At 38.6% G+C, this 17,969-nt stretch overlaps 2 protein-coding genes across 2 annotated transcripts in view; both read left to right on the top strand.

Moving 5' to 3' along the window:
* The window catches only part of LOC144379613 (uncharacterized), a 222,251-nt gene that overhangs the window by 174,996 nt on the left and 29,286 nt on the right, over positions 1–17,969 (top strand). The gene's annotated exons all lie outside the window — the stretch shown is intronic.
* LOC118537988 (olfactory receptor 9A4) lies at positions 5,052–6,099 on the top strand. The gene is given in 4 exon segments (XM_078059859.1): positions 5,052–5,617; positions 5,619–5,865; positions 5,868–5,972; positions 5,975–6,099. Coding segments are annotated over 4 exon segments (939 nt in total). The 5' UTR covers positions 5,052–5,155.

Raw genomic sequence — 17,969 nt, 5'->3', positions numbered from 1 at the left:
AAGTCTCCAAAGGCAAGGGAAACAAAGACAAAAATAAAGCATTGGGACTTCATCAAGATAAAAACTTTTGCACAGCAAAGGAAACTGTCAAAAAAAAAACAAAAGACAACTGACAGAATGGGAGAAGATATTTGCAAATGACATATAAGATAAAGGAGCTAGTATCTAAAATCTATAAAGAACTTATTAAAATCAACACCCAAAGAACAAATAATCCAGTTAAGGAATGGACAGAAGACACGAACAGACATTTCTCCAAAGAAGACATCCAAATGGCCAACAGACTCATGAAAAAATGCTCAACATCACTCAACATCAGGGAAATACAAATCAAAACCACAAGCACCTTCTTCCCTATCTTGGAGGGAGAAATTGAGTCTTTCATCATTAGGTTTCATTAATGCATTCAGTTTTTGGTAGATTCTATTTATGAGTTTAAGGAAGATCCCATTTGTTCCTAGTTTGATCAGAGTTTTTAATCAGCGGATGTTGATTTTAGTCAAATATCTTCTCTGTTCCTATTTAAGTGACCATGTGGTTTTCTCTTTAATTCTGTTCACATGATTAATTATATTAATCTCCTAATGTTAAACCAACACTGCATGTCTGGAACAAAATCACCATTTTGTTATGGCACAGTATTCTCTTTAAATATTGCTGGATTTTATTCTCTCATTTTTTTAAAGATTTTATTTATTTATTTGACAGAGAGAGACACAGCCAGAGAGGGAACACAAGCAGGGGGAGTGGAAGAGGGAGAAGCAGGCTTCCCGTTGAGCAGGGAGCCCGATGTGGGACTTGATCCCAGGACCCTGGGATCATGACCTGAGCTGAAGGCAGACGCTTAACGACTGAGCCACCCAGGCGCCCTATTCTCTCATTTTTTAAAAACAATGTATTCACTTATTTGAGAGAGAGGGAGAGCATGCGCATGAATGGGGGGGAGGGGCAGAGGGAGAGGGTGAGAATCCTGAAGGAGACTCCAGGCTGAGCTTGGAGCCCGCCTTGGGGCTTGATTCCAAGACCCTGAGATCATGACCTGAGACAAAACCAAGAGTTGGATGCTTAAACGATTGAGCCACCCAGGCACCCCTAATTTTTCATATTTTATCAAGGATTTTTGCTTTCATATTCACAAGGGATATTAGTTTTTAATTTTCTTTCTTTCTTTCTTTCTTTTTTTTTTTTTTAGTGTCCTTGGTATCAAGATTTAATTCTGACCTCAAAAATTCTGTGTAGGATTGGAAATATTTCTTTCTTGAAAATTTGATAGAATGTACCCGGAAAGCCATTTGAAGCTATAGTTTTCTGTGTGGGAGGATTTTTTTTTTTTTAAGATTTTATTTATTTATTTGAGAGAGAGAGAATGAGGGAGAGAGCACATGAGAGGGGGGAGGGTCAGAGGGAGAAGCAGACTCCCTGCCGAGCAGGGAGCCCGATGTGGGACTTGATCCAGGGACTCCAGGATCATGACCTGAGCCGAAGGCAGTCGCTCAACCAACTGAGCCACCCAGGCGCCCAGGAGGATTTTAAATTATGAATTCAATTGTTTTCCATATTTAGGTATATTCAATTGTTTAATTTCTTTTTGAGTCAGTTTTGGTAATTTTTATCTTTCAAAACATTTTCCACTTCAACAGGTTTTCCAACTGATTTCTCTTTTAAGGTATCTTAACGTTGTTGTCTTCAATGTAAAATGAATTTTGATTTTGTCATAGGTTGGTAGTAGATCAGGAAATCAGGAGTGCTGTTATCGTACAGTCTTAGTGGCAGTGTGAATCAATCCAAAATTTTTGGAGTATAATTTGGTGTTAATAGAAACCAATATCTTCGATATATCTACCTTTTAACCTAGAAGTGTCAAGTCTAGGGATTTATTTCAGAAATATCAGTGTGTATGGACTTATACATTTCTAAGGATATTTATAGCATCGTTTTTCATAGTAAAGTGAAAACAACAACAAAGAGTGATCAATAGGGAGCTAGCTATAAAGAATGGGGTATCCATATCCCATAAAGAAGGGAGGATGTGTTAGCCTGGTGATGGGTATTAAAGAGGGCATGTTCTGCATGGAGCACTGGGTGTTATATGCAAACAATGAATCATGGAACACTGCATCAAAAACTAATGATGTAATGTATGGTGATTAACATAACGTAATTTTAAAAAAAAGTTAAAAAAAGAGAAGGGAATGCTATTCAAAAAAAAAAAAGAGAAAAGAAGTGACAGCATGTGTTGATATGGGAGACTATCTTTTATATATTGTTAAGTGAGAGAGAAAAGGTTTTAAAATAGATTTTCACAGCATTTTCTGTAAAGAATATGTAGATACATACTTATACATTTTTTTCTAATATTATATGGCAATATAGTTTTGCTTGGACAATGTGAGGAAAGGGAAGGAAGATTATTTCCACTTCATGCCCTTTTGCACCTATTGACATTCTCAGATTTAACAAGCATATTACAAATGAAATCCCAAATCCAGATAAATGTTTTGTAACTGTCATTTTTTCTGTCTCACTCTAACATAAAGCAGATTTACAATTTACATTTGTCAGTTGTTCTAGGTTGTAAATATAACTGCCTACATTAGCTGTCCTTATGCTGTCCCCACTTTGAAGTGCCCAGCTGGCAATCATGGACATGCCATAGAAATAAATGGCTGGTGGAATCTTGCTAGAATGCATACAGATGCACATATGTTCAGAAGAGTGGAAACCTGAGACAATAGCAGAGAATGGGGTAGGATTTGGAAGCAGAACCTCTTCCCTTTTTATGGAGAGTACACAGGATTACGATCAGGAGCCTCTCTCTAAAATTAGCAAAGGAGGAAACAGGTTTTGTGGGGATGTCTGGTGAAGTTAAGGCTTTGGGTGAGACCAATATGCATGCTTTTTGAATATTGGTGCACATTTTAGAGGTCAATTGGGGGTTGTCCTATTGGGGGTTGGGGATGATTTTTTTCTCTGAGTAGCTAGAGTATCAGGGCAGAGTCTAGGATATAGGATAGAGGGGGTGATCTGCTTAGTGTCTGAAGTGTCTTTTCAAAACCTAGACTTGAGGCCCTTGAAAAGACAGTCTTGTTATTGAAAGCCTCTGATTGGTGATATTTCATGTTTTCTCATTAAGCAAAAACTTTAGAAAGTTCTGACACTTAATTGGTCAAAAATGGGAATAACTTAGAAGTTTGTTCTGTTCTCCCCAGACTGATTGCTTAGGGATGCCCTGAACCTGGACTAATTAAGGAGAGGTACCTCAGTGACTAAATCCCCTTGGGAAGGAGGGTAGAGGGAGGGAAAGAGAGAGAAAGAGACTCTCAGCTCCTCACAACACTGTTATTTCTGGACTTTTTCCTAAGCTCTTCGTGAGCAAGTTGTTTGGGCCCCTGTGTGTGGCTCAGCAGTAGCAAAACAACAGTTAGCCTTAGCCAAGCCCTGGAGGGCCTGGAAGTGGTGGAGAGGCCCCTCCATGGAGGTAAGTGCCTTCTCAGGGTTTTCCTCTAGGAAGAAAAGAGTCAAAGAAGATCAGGGTAGGAGTTCTGGGCTTGGCTGCCTCCTACAACAAGGAGGCTAAGAGTCTGAAGAATGGATGAGGCTCATCTCCAAATCCCCTGTGCACAGGTGAGAGCAGATTCTGTCCCAATAGAAGCAACAGACACTGCTGCTTGAGAACGTCAAGATTCTTCTATATTTTGTCACCTAGTGCTCATTATGCAGACATTGTAGAAATATAGATCACTGAGCTGTCCCAACAATTCTTTCCTTGACCTGTTTTCCCATCATTAAAAGGCCCACAGAGACTTAGAAGAGGTTGTATGAGTAAGGGAAGTGAGGAAGGGAAAATGGTAACATGAGCCATGAAGGGAAACCAAGAAGAGTAGGCTCCAGAGGGTATGGCTCAACTATTCAGGTGAGGAACAAGTACTATTTATCACACATCCATACATCCATCATGTACTAACAATTTATTAGCACTACTTTGATAGCTCAACAACATTATATATATAAACATGTCCCTGCTCTCATAGAGTTTATATTCTAGTGTCACAGATGAACAACAAATAAATATAATTAAATTTCCTGTCCATCTTCCTTGCTTTATATTTACTTCAGCATGATTAATAAACTAACACCATAATTTTAGTTACTTGTCTTGTATATGGTCTAACACCCACCGTCCCCTTGAGTATAAGCACCAAGGGCAGGGATTTTTGTTTGTTGTAGTCACTGCTGCATTTGCTTCATGTTACATGAAGGAATGAAGTAAGTATACATATCATATCAGGTAATAATAAGTGCTACGAAGAAATGCTAAAGTCCAAAAGTGAGCAGATCATTCCAGTTGGGGTAGGGTAACTGGCAAGAGTCCTCTGAGGAGATGACATTTGAGCAATGGGATAGATAAAGTGAGAGGTAGAAATTCAGACATCCTAGGGGGCTACTGGCCTCAGATCTATTGTTGTCAGTGCCAGGTGCCACTTTTACTCCCTCCCAACACTTTGCAGGGCACGTGGAGTTTGAGAATAATGATTCTGCCCTGGGAAATTATCTCAAGCTCCAGAGTTCTCATTTGTAGATGTAGTCCTCATCTGTACAATGGAGGTTTACAATCTGGGAAAGCAGGGATGTAGGTCTTAGACACTGTGCCGCTTTTCTCCTGCCCCAACATGGGTCTAGACAATACCAGTAAGGATGAGGCATAGGGTTCAACATTCCATGTTTTGAACATCACTGAGAGCACCATTATGTCATCATGCTACATGTCCACAAGAAGAAGTGGACAATCCCAGGACTGGAGAGGCTGATCAACTCATATTCAAAATTGGCCAGTTTAAACAGTCTTATCCTCTGTCCCCTGCGAAAAGGCACATCCAATGGTGTAAAAAGACAGGGAAAGTTTTCTTATCCCCAGCAGTGATGAAGAAGTCTTTGCCCTATCAAGACAGGTAGTCTTGAGGTAGATTGCATGTGCCCACATTCAGGTCTGGCCTTGTGCAGAGTGTGAGCAGTAGGGTCATGTTACCTGATCTTCAGGTTGGAAATAGTTTGTCAACCTAACCTGTTTTCCTTCTCTTTTGAGAGCAGGACCATGTGGATCCATGTTACCAGTCTTTGATCTCTAGGTTTTACAAGGAGCAGAAACAAGGACTAAATGATGAGCAATCTGTCTAGTGCCACTGAGTTCTACCTTCTAGGCTTCCCTGGGTCCCAAGAACTACACCACATTCTTTTTGCTGTATTCTTTTTCTTCTACTCAGTGACATTAATGGGAAACACAGTCATCATTGTGATTGTCTGTGTTGATAAACGTCTGCACTCTCCCATGTATTTCTTCCTTGGTCATCTCTCTGCCTTGGAGATCCTCGTTACAACTATTGTTGTGCCCGTGATGCTTTGGGGGTTGCTGCTCCGTGGGATGCAGACAATATCTCTGGCTGCCTGTGTCACCCAGCTCTTCCTGTACCTTGCTGTGGGAACCACAGAGTTTGCATTACTGGGAGTGATGGCTGTGGACCATTACGTGGCTGTCTGTAACCCACTGAGGTACAACATCATTATGAACAGCCGCACCTGCATCTGGGTGGTCATTGTGTCATGGATGTTTGGCTTCCTTTCTGGAAATATGGCCTGTCTATGCCACATTTCATTTTACCCTCTGCAAGTCAAATCTGTTAGACCATTTTTTCTGTGACCGAGGGCAACTGCTCAAATTATCTTGTGATGATACTCTTTTCACAGAGTTTGTTCTTTTCTTAATGGCTATTACCATTATCATTGGCTCTCTGGCCCCAACAATTGTCTCCTACACCTACATCATCTCTACCATCCTCAAGATCCCCACAGCCTCGGGCCGGAGGAAGGCCTCTCTACGTGTGCCTCTCATTTCACCTTTGTTGTGATAGGCTATGGTAGCTGCTTGTTCCTCTATGTGAAACCCAAGCTAACACAGGCAGCAGAGTACAATAAGATAATTCCCTGTTGATTTCTGTGTTAACCCCTTTCCTGAACCCTTTCATCTTCACCCTCAGGAATGACAAAGTCAAAGAGGCACTTCAGGATCAAGTGATTCGGTGCTGTCCACTGGTCAAGGATTAAATCTCTCTACATCAGTTTTGAGTGGAAGCATCTTTACTGGTTATGTGAACTTGGTTTCCAAACCCTAGTTCCTCTCTTATCATTACCATCTCTTCAAAATCAAATAGTATGTACAACTCCCAATCAGGCCATAGAAGAAGACAAAGCAGGGAAAACTGAAACCCATTTATCTGCCCACTAGAATCTCATTCCTCAGTTTCTGATGATTCCACTATTGAACTATGGGAGCATATCCTTGGGTTTTGCTTGGACAAAGGAAACACATATATTTTTGTAGCATCCTATAGCTCAGTTAATTTGCCTATAATCCCTTTCTGAAAATGTGTTTCCTGAGGGAGGAAGGATGTAGGAGTAAGCTAGGGGTGCAGGTCTGAAATAATCAGAGTACCAAGGGAGAGATGCTCACTTTGTTTTTGTTTTTGTTTTTTCTTTCAGCTGTGTAGGGCTTTCTCTATATTTTGTGCATTTTCTCGACAAGACTGCCACATGTATTTTAAATATTCTATGTTTCTCTTTTTCTCCTGTGGATTATCATGTTATCTTGGCCGCGTTGCTACTGCAAAGTAGATACAATATTATATACATTTTGCCACAGCACCAATGTAGAGTGGTGATAAGGGGATTAGAATACTTTTCTTTTAGTAAGTCTTGGTGATGTAAAGATATGAAATATTTTGGCATATATGGGGATTGAGACAAATAAGAATTAAATGACTTAAGTCTAGAGACAGCATCCTGTGTTTTATAGCTGCTTAAATCAACTATGTCTGTTGAGACTGCTCTCAGACCCAGACTTCAGTCTTCATGGTGCCTTTGGTTCTTTGTCTCCCAAATCCAAGTGTCTCAGTACCTTGCCATAGACCTTCCCTATGGAGAGCATCAAAAGAATGAGAAGCTACCCTCCTAACTTGCAGTTCTTCAGGAATTCCAGGGCATGGCTTTTTTGGCAATGCAATTGTAGGTAGTTCATAATGTTTGAGGAAAGTGTTGATTAAATGGTAACACTTAGCACCTCTTGCCAGCCCTGAATTGGGTGGAGATACTGAGCCACCCAGCAGTGGGTGATGGTGTTCCATAGGATTGCAAAGAGTCCTATGTGAGGATGCCTTCCATTTGGTGAGGACAGGGAAGACCACCAAGTATGATCTAGTTGATTTCACTGCATACCGGTACCAGATGAGGCATTGAGAGTGGGTCCTTAATCCAGCCCATGCTCTGCTAGCCAACCAATGGGTTGTGATGGAACTGCATTGGCTGGAGAAAGGGTTGAAGACTGATACAAAGTGATCCCCCACCCCAGGCTCATTTTCTGACGTCTGCTCTCCCTAGAAAAATACCATGTTTTCTCCTTCAGTACTCCAGAGAGGATGCCTTTTCTAATCTACACAAGGCTTTGCACAGCCTATGTTGTCTCTGGGCTGGTAGAGGCAAATTAGGAGGACAGAAAAGAGCCTCACTGTCCTCATGTATGGTTTCTTTGGTTTTTCAACCAGTCATTCCCCATGCCTCTTGCACCCTGCCCTGATCACCCTTTGTTCATCTACCAACCATCTTCTTTCTTTTTCTTCTCTTCCTTTGTCCTTGAGCTCTTCTGTTCTCTTTCTCCTTCTTTCCCTTTCCCCTCAAATCAAGCTCTGACCACCTACTGCTAATGCATTCCTATTCTTCCCCTTCTCCTCCACCAATATTTCCATTCCTCTCCTGCATCTCAGGGAATCGAAATATCTCCAGTGTTTTATTAATATTGATAAAGAATTTTCAAAAATAAACAAATGCAATTTGACACAGGTTTGTGTAATTCTAAAGTGCCTCTCTGAATGACCTTGCCTATGAAAAGAAAAAGAGAGTTTCTGGTCAAGAAACTAGTGATGGGGCATTAAACATCTCTTATGCCATAGGTGAGGTCCTTGTTTGGTGTTTGATTTTGAATGAAGGAAAGTTACTATCTGTATTAGTCTTCTTGGGTTGCCATAATAAAACACTCTACATTTGGTGGTTTAAACAAGAGAAATTTAGTTCTCATAGTTCTAGAGACTCTGAAGTCCAAGATTAAGGTTCATGACAATTCAGTGTCTGGTGAGTGCTCTTTTCCTGACTTGTAGATGGCCAGCTCCTTTCTATGTCCTTAATTGGTGTTTCCTTGTGTGTTTGGGGTGAGAAAGCCAGTAAGCTCTGGTGTCTTTTCTTATAGTGAACATAATCTCATGTGATTCGGGCCCCGCCTAATGACCTCTTTTCAACTTATTTACCTCCTAAGAGTCCCCATCTCCCAATACAGCTGCAGTGGGTGCCAGGGTTTCAACATATGGATTTTGAGGGGACATAGACCTTTAGTCCATAACACTGTCACTGTGACCCTGCCCTGCAAGCCAAGCTTATTTTCAACCTGGATGCCTACTCCATGTTCACACGGGAGGCTCTAATTTCCCAAGCTGCAAGTATCTCCTACAGAAAAATGAATTCAGATGCCTCACACCTCTCCTTCTCTGCTATGTACTCAATGAAACCTCAGTAGCCTCTTGCTCTATTTATTTTTTGTCTCTACTCACAACTGAGTATATATCTAATCAGTTCAGGTATTCAAAAAGAAATATTAATTATAGACATTTATTTGAACTTCTTATTTATATGGAGTTATCTATACTCAAAATAAGCCCTATGTATACCTTGATATATGTCAAATGCTGTGTATTGCAGTTTTATTTGATTTACACATTGGCCTCATAACATATATTTTGTGATGTTAGTTATATGTTCATAGTCAAAACTAAAACAAAGTTAGAGATGATGCTACTTTCAACTGGGAAAGGTTCTAATAGTGTCTCTTCTGGAAAAGTTCCTTGGTGACAATAAAATGCTTACCCAGTTAGTATCTATTACATATCTCTGAGAAGACATTCACCTTTTCTGTTTTATGTCATACAGGTATTTCCCTATAACCAACATTAATAATGCATAAATAATGGTGTATATTATATAAATCAAAATATGAAATTTATTTTATAATAATGTTTTTTATTAGGAGACAAGGAAAAAGAAGGGAGTGGTATGTAGTTAAAACTTTTATTTCTGTTGCATAGTCACCAAAATATTTAGTTTCTTTTTTCCAAATCGAAATATCTCCAGTGTTTTATTAATATTGATAAAGAATTTTCAAAAATAAACAAATGCAATTTGACACAGGTTTGTGTAATTCCAAATTTTGTTCTTAACTTCTTTGTTATTTTGTTCCATGAACATGAGGAACTTCTTTCAATAAAGACACAGAATATAACTTTTATATCATTTGATTGATTTTTCTATATTGAATATATACTATGTAAAAAACTTTGCCGAATGCTCTGGAGTAATATATATTGAAAGAATGAAGTATTGATTGCATACTAAGTACCTTGTAATTTCTGTGTATTTTTATTCAATCCTGGCAATAACCTGTGAGGTAAGTAGTATTGTGTTCACTTAATAGATGAGAAAATGAAGGCCTAAGGAGGTTAAGTAACTTGCCAAAATTTGCTCAGCCATCAACCATATCACTTCCATCTGATTGGAAGAAAGAAACCTCTAGGAATACTAAGCATTGAAATGAGTGCTTGAGAATAGGAACTTCCATACATTTTTGGTGGGACTATAAAATATTATGGCCCAAGTAATTAGATGGTAGCACACTTAGGAAACATATGCTATGCATATATGATATGGCCTATTCTCAAGTCTGTTGATTCTTTCTTCAGCTTTGTTGAGTTTACTGATAATCTTATGAAAGAAATTCTTTTTCCCTCTTGCAATGTTTTTTTAATCCTTCATTTGATTCTTTCTTATAGTTTTTATTTCTCTGCTGAAATTTCTCCTCATTTATGCATGTTGGCCACCTTTTCCATTACATTATTTCACATATTAATCATAGTTATATTATTTTTACATTAAGTGAATATTTACTAGTATAACATTTTATTTATTTATTTGGATTATAGTATGCTTTATTTTTAAATTGAAGTATAATTAACATACAACGATATATTAGTTTCAGATGTACAATGTATTGATTCAACTATTCTATTCATTACTTAGTGCTCACCACAATAAGTATAGTCACCATACAACATTATTACAATATTACTGACTATTCCTTATGCTGTGCTTTTCATCTCCATGACTTATTTATTTCATAACTGAAAGTTTGTACTTTTTAATCCTGCTTATCTATTTCACCCATCCCTCCACCCACCTCTCCTTTGGCAAACACGTTTGTTCTATAGTAATGAGTTTTTTTGGTTTGTTTGATTGTTTTGTTTGTTCATTTGTCTTATTTTTTAGATTCCACATATAAGTAAAGTCATATGGTATATGTCTTTCTCTGTCTGACTTACTTCACTTAGCATATTACTCTCTAGGTCCATCAATGCTGTCTCAACTCACAAGAGCGCATTTTTTTATGACTAATATTCCATTATATCTATCTATCTATATATACACACCACACATACTATATATATATATATATATATATATATATCTCACATCTTCTTTATTCATTCATTTATTGATGGACACTTGAGTTGCTTCTATATCTTGGCTATTGTAAATAATGATGCAATAAACATAAGGATGCATGTATCTTTTCTAATTAGTGTTTTCATTTTCTTTTTTTAAAAAACGTTTTTTATTTATTCAATTGAGAGAGAGAGCAAGTGAACAAGAGCATGACCATGCAAGGGGGAGTGTCAGAGGGAGAGGGAGAAGCAGGCTCCCCAACGAGCAGGGTGTCTGATGGGGGACTTGATCCCAGGACCCTGAGATCATGACCTGAGCTGAAGACAGACGCTTAACCAACTGAGCCACCCAGGCACCCCAGTGTTTTCATTTTCTTTGGGTAAATACCCAGTAGTGGAATTACTGGATTATATGGTATTTCTACTTGTAATTTTTTGAGGAAACTCCATACTGTTTTTTACAGTGGCTATACTAATTTACATTCTCACCAATTGTGCACAAGCATTCCTTTTTCTTCATGTCCTTGCCAGCATTAGTTATTTCTTGTATTTTTTTATTTTAGCCATCCTGACATGTGTAAGTGATATCTCATTGTGGTTTTAATTTGCATTTCCCTGATAATTAGTAATGTGGAACATTATTTCATGTGTCTGTTGACCATCGGAATGTCTTCTTTGGAAAAATGTCTGTTCAGGTTCTTTATCCATTTTTAAATTGGATTATTTGGGTCTTTTGGTGTAGAATTGTATTGTTTTTAAAATATATTTTAGATATTAGCCCCTTATCAGATACATCATTTGCAACTATCTTCTCCCATTCAGTAGGTTGCCTTTATAATTTGTTGATGGCTTTCCTCACTGTGGAAAAGCTTTTTATTTTGATATCTTGATTGTTTTCTTTTTAAAGTTTAAAACTTTTTAAATTATGTTTTTTTAAGGTGATGCTCTATAGCTCACCGTGTTCATCTTAACTTAGAATTTACTTCGGATTTATACTAACAATGCCAGTTAGCTAGGGAAATATTACTCCTATGTAGCTCTCTCCCCTTCCTCCTTTTCTTACTGTTATTACATGTGCCCATATAGTTGCAAACTTAGCAATACATTGTTGTAATTATTACTTTATATATTTTTATTTTTTTTAATGTTTTACTTTATATATATTTTAAAGAACCTGGGAGAAAAAAGGAGAGCTAGTATATATTTATAGCATTTGTTATATTAATCTTATTTACCTTTTCTAGTACTCTTCATTTTTTCCTCAGATTCAAGTTGCCATTTGGTGTCTTTCTCCAAAACAGCTCTGCCTCTACCCATCTCCTTCATGCTGTTATTGGCAAATATATTACATTTCTTTATGTTATCCACTCAATGATACACCTATGTACTTATTGTTTTATACAGTTGCTTTTTAAATCAGTTAGTAGAAGGCAGGGGAAGAAATATACACTTATACTGTCTTTTATCATTAACAGAATTACCTTTACCAGTGCTGTTTCATTGCATGTGTATGGATTCTAATTACTGCCTGAGGTCATTTGCTTTTGACTGGAAGAGGTTTCTTCAGTATTTCTTTTTTTTTTTTTTTTAAGATTTATTTATTTTAGAGAAGGTGGAGGGAAGGGTCAGAGGGAGAGGGAGAGAGAGAATCCCAAGCAGACTCCCTGCTGAGTGTGGAGCCTGATGCAGGGTTCGATACCAGGACCCTGAGATCGTGACCTGAGCCAAAATCAAGAGTCAGTTGCTCAACCGACTGAGCCACCCAGGTGCCCCTCTTCAATATTTCTTGTAAGAAGGGTCGGCTAGCCATAAATCTCTGTTTTAGTTTATCTGGCAATATCTTTCTTTTACTTTCACTGTTGAAAGATAGTTTTGTGGATATAAGATTCTTGATTGACTATGCATTTATTTGTTTGTTTATTCATTATTTAAGTATAGTTTACACACAATGTTATATTAATTTTAGGTGTACAACATAGTTATTGACCATGTTTTTTTTCTTCTTTCAGCATGCATCCCATTGCCTTCTGGTCTTAAATGTTTCAATGAGAAGTCAGCAGTTAACCTTATTGGATCCTCTTGTACATAAACAGTTTTTCTCTTGCTACTTCGAATTTTTTTTCTTTGTCATTTAGAAAATGTATCATTATGTTTTAGTTTGTGGACTCCTTTGAATTTACTTTACTTGGATTTCATTGACCTTTTTGGGTGTGTATATTAATGGTATTAAAATTCAGAAAATATTTAACCATCATTTCTTTAAATATTTTTTTACTGTCCTTTTTATCTCTTCTATGCTTCTAGTGCTCTCATTATATATATGCTAGTGAACTTAATGGAGTCCCATATTTCTCTGAGGTTTTTTCATCATTATTTTTTCTCTCTGTTTTTGTGTTTCATAATTCCTATTGCTCTGTCTTCAGGTTTACTAATTTATTTTTCTATCAGTTAAAAATCTACTGTTGAGGGCGCCTGGGTGGCTCAGTTGGTTAAGCGACTGCCTTCGGCTCAGGTCATGATCCTGGAGTCCTGGGATCGAGTCCCGCATCGGGCTCCCTGCTCAACAGGGAGTCTGCTTCTCCCTGTGACCCTCCCCCCTCTCATGTGCTCTGTCTCCCTCTCTCAAATAAATAAATAAAATCTTAAAAAAAAAAAAATCTACTGTTGAGCTCTTCTACTGAATTTTTAATTTCACATATACTTTTCAACTCTTGAATTTCCATTTGATTTTTTTTAAATTTTGATCTCTTTTTTGATATTCTGTATGTGGAGAAATTTTGTCAACATATCTTCCTTTACTTCTTTAAACAGTATTTTCCTTTGGTTCCTTGAACATATATATATGGCTACTTTCATATTTATAATGGCTACTTTGAAGTCTATGACTGTTAAATGTGATAGCTGGCCCCTCTATAAGCAGCTTCTGTTGTGTGCTTTTCCTGCTGTGTATGTCATACTTTCTTGTTTCTTTGCATGTCTTGTAATTTTTCGTTGAAAACTAGACATTCTAGACATTTTAGATACTATATGGTAACACTCTGGATACTGGTACCCCACCTCAGGGGCTTGTTGCTATAGTTTGCTTGTTGATTTGTTTAGTGTCCTGGCTGGACTATTTTAGTGAAGTCCATTTCCCTGGCAATGTGTACCCTCTGGTGTCACTCCTTAAAGGCCACAGTCTTAAGCATATACACAGTCTCCCTGATGTAACAGTGGTTTTAACAATATTCTCTTTGTCTGTCTCTTTCCCTGATCACACCCAGTCATCAGGCTCTACTGACTGCTGGCTAATTCTTCTATTGTCTTTGACAATGTCCTGGGGCATAAATTGCTTCATAGTCTGATCCAATTAATTTAGGATTCCTTTACAGAGGTAATTTTTGAGGTCAGAGTCTGACATTTATTCTGACCCTAGGAGGGCATTTCTTAGCTGTCTCTTTCTCTGTTCCTTTATGTTAAACTAACTGCCCTATACTTTTCTTTGTATCACTTATGAAGTTACCAGACTCCTCCTTTGCTCACCACCAAAACCTTTATTATTTTTGGAAAGAACCCTTAGGCTTGAAATTGCTCACACTGTTTCAAATACCTTCAGAGCTGGCTCTCCCACTGGGAAAAATATCTGAACCATGACTGTGTAACTGGGATTACAGACAGTGGTGCAATCCTTTCTAAGTGATACCCCTGCTTTAGTCGTAGGGTGCTGGGCAATAGCAATAGTTTTTGAACTTCTTGGCTTGCCTTTCCTGCTTTGGAAACTCTGCCCTATGAGTGAGCTTGTGGAAAGGTGATTGGGGTCCTCATATTCTCAATGTGCTGCTCCTGAGGTAGAGCCTCTGTTCTATGAATGGAAACTGAGTAAAGCAGGGAGTCCCAGACCCATATTCTGCACTGTCCTAGAAATGAGCTTCTGCAACATGTAGTTGTGGGGAAGGAAGAGGCAGACCCCTGCCTCTTTTGGGAAAATGCCATAGCCCTTAACTTGAAGCTGGGGGTAAGGGAGCCCACTGTTCTTGTCTGTACCTGCCTGGAGTGGAGTTTCCATCATACTGAATTGGAAAGGGGGAGGAAGGTGTTGGGTCATGGTTCAAGTGCCACAGACTCTTGCTGTTCTGGCCAGATTCTCTTGAATAAACATTTCTTCATTTAATATATGCCTTTAGTACAATTTCCAGGGACTTTAAGTGGTTTTTTAAATTATAATTCCCACAAATTATGCTTGTTTAACTAGCCAAGTTCCCCTGTTAATCACAGTTGTTTTAAGGTCTCTCATTGATAGTTCCAATACCTGGATCGATCTGCTCTGAGTTTAGTTATGTGACCTTTCCTCTTAAAAATGGGTTATTTTTCGTGTGTGTGTGTGTGTGTGTGTGTGTGTGTGTCTCATATGTTTTTAAATGAAATGCTATACACTATATGTAGAACAGTTGAGTCTGAGGTAAATAGTATTTATGCCTGGAAATAGGCAAACCTCTTCTTTGGTCCAGTTGTAAGTTTGAGGGGTTCAGTTAACATGATGAGGAAGTTGAGCTGGATTGGGGGTATTTTGTTGCCTTTAGTGAACCAGATGCTTCAAATTCCTTTAGTGGTGGGCTGCTGTGTCTTGGTCTTAGAGTATCTAGACTGGATATATACATTATTGGATTTAACAGAATACAGTAATCACCTGGATACTTTATATTTGTGAAATGTTTTAAAATCTTCACAGTGCTATTGCAACTGTTTTTGACATTGTTTACCTTTCCTTTCTCTAGCCATAGATATATTTGTATGAAGGATAATCCCCTATCTCCTGGCCATTGTCCTTAGTATGCTGAGACAGTCTAGTTTTGGTGAAACATTTTTTCACTACCCTTTTCCCCAAATTTATTTTCTATTAATCTCAAGGCCACAAATATGCATGGTTTAAAACAGGGTTTCCCACAAAATCACCCACGTATACCAATGTTCCCTTTATTTCCCTGGACTTCTAGGCATCTTCTTCCATATGCTTGTTACTAAATACCATTCTTTGAAAATTGACCAGGTTTTGAGTCTGTTTTCTCTCTTTCACCACTAACTAAAGACTTCTTTTCTCTAGAATTAAGAGAGTGGGATTAAACTTTTAAAAAAAACTTACTTTTATCTTCTATTCATTTTTAAGAATAGGATGTTAACAACTGTGCTGAAGACAACAAAAACTGTTCTAACTTTATAAAGATTAATCTGGCTCTAACCTTACACACACAAGCAATTAAATAATTTATCTACAATTCCCTTGAAAGTTTGCTTGTTGTTGGAATCTCCTCTCTAGTTACTTAAGACAATTCCATTTGTATATGAGATCTGTCTCTCACTAGATATAAAAAATATGTCTTCTCCTAAGTGACTTTTTGGAAGTTGTTGTGGAAATGGAAGTGTTGGCACCCCCTTCTCAGCATCTCCTCTACCAGCTCACTGAACCCGTCCCCCAGCTACTGTGAGAGTTGGCTGCAGCCCACTGCTCCTCCTTCAGAGAATTGCCCTTGGCTGGACAGGAGCCCCCTCATGCAGGAAGTTTATAACCTCCCCTTCTCCTGAGAAAGACTGACTGACAGAGAGATACAAAAAGCCATTACATTTGTCTCAACATGAGACCAACTCTGTGGAGCAATTACTTTGTCAAAAGTCCTATGGGACCAGGCTGAACTAGCCCCCAGTTGAGACCACATCTTTAATTAGCCTTCTTTCCTTGCCCTGTTCTGTTTCCCTGCTCTTCCTTTCCGGAGCACTCGCACCATAAATCACTTACTCAGGAATCCCTGTCCTAGACCATTTCTAAGGAACCCAGTCTAAAGCAGTTGGTATTGGAAGTGGTCTTGAAAGCAGACACAAATGAGGGGAGTCTGGAGATGGATCACTTGTTGGTCAGATGTCAATCACTGACAGTTTCCGTAGGCCCTAGAATGATTACAGTGATAAATTAAATGCAATTGTGAAGATTTTTCACTCTGGTAGAGTAGTGTCTGAGAGGTTTGTGGAAAATAGTAGCTGTAAGGACTATGGAATTTGGTAGATTTTGTGAAGTGCCATTGTGGAGGAGAGAAAATGGCAGGCTCAGCTCTATTTAAAGCTAAGTGTGAGACTTAGGGCCCAGGGCCCTCGTTGGCAACATTAAAGAGACATTCACTCTCCGTAGTCAGAAGACTGACAGAGTGAAGAACAGATACAGAATTTAATTATAAAAGTAATGTCATTTCAAAGAAGGCTCATTCAGCCTTGTCAACTCTACTGTTCCAAAGACAGGGCCCTGATAGGATATGAGTGGGACCCCTCAGTCTCAGTATGATGATTTTGAGGTAGATATAGTTGAGAGCTTTGAACACCCAGATTCCTCTGAACTCTCTTGATCTGCAGAAATGATGCACTCCCCTGTTGGAAGATATGCTCCCTCCCTTCCTTTAGGATTATAAGAGCTCAGATAAGGCACAGGCCTTACAAGACAACGTTATCTTCCTCAGGATCTGTATCCATCTCTTCTCCTTCCACCAGATTCATAAATTAGGTTTAATCTTCACATAAACTAGGGAAGAGCTTAAACTGCTAACAGAAGAGCGATAACACATCAAAGTTTCTGCAAGAACTGACTAACATGCACTAGCGGGCACTGGAAAAGCCTGCCCAAGAGTGAGTCTAGAGGGTGGTGGATCAAAGAAGTAATTGGAACTTAAATCTGAGTAAGAGAGAGTGTGTTGATATGGAGCCACTCCCCCATCATTCAGGATTAAAACCTTCCCAAGGGTGCTGGGGAAAAGGTCTAATATATGCTATTTTCTGACTCAAAGAATTTTGAAAAAAGTGACAGCCTTCATTAAATTAAGTAGAAATGCCAAAAATTGCCTTCAAAGACTCTGAAGGAAGGAATTAAAAGGCTTGGAAAAGTAGAAATGTATAATGGGGCTATTATATAAGACTGAGAAACCACCAGTTGGCCATATTGCTTGGGAGGGAGGCTTGGAGGATACTCTGCTCAGTAAGGTGATAAAACTATGGTTAGGGAGGACATCAGCTAAGGCTGTTGTTAAGAGATGCTGTTACAGAACTGGGCTTCCTAATGATAAGGGGATACACGTACCAGAGTAGGAGAGGCCACATGGCAGCACTTAACTGTCTGATGCAGAGTGCACATACTTCCTCTATTAAGCAGCAAGGTCAAAATGGCAAACAGGTGGAGTTTGAACTACATCTTTGGATATGGCAAACAGAACACAGTGTTCATGGGGCAAGATATATGGGCAACCAACAAGAGTACTGCTTAGTGTACATAATTGAAAGAAATCAAGAATGAAGGTAAAGGCTCAGATCAGCTACTCGAATGGAGTCATGATCCCTTCGCCCAGTCTCCAGATTTGAACCAGCTCT

This window comes from Halichoerus grypus, chromosome 12, assembly GCF_964656455.1.
Source record: "Halichoerus grypus chromosome 12, mHalGry1.hap1.1, whole genome shotgun sequence".
In the NCBI taxonomy this organism is placed as follows: Eukaryota; Metazoa; Chordata; class Mammalia; order Carnivora; family Phocidae; genus Halichoerus; species Halichoerus grypus.
This window is presented reverse-complemented; position numbering and strand designations above follow the sequence as displayed.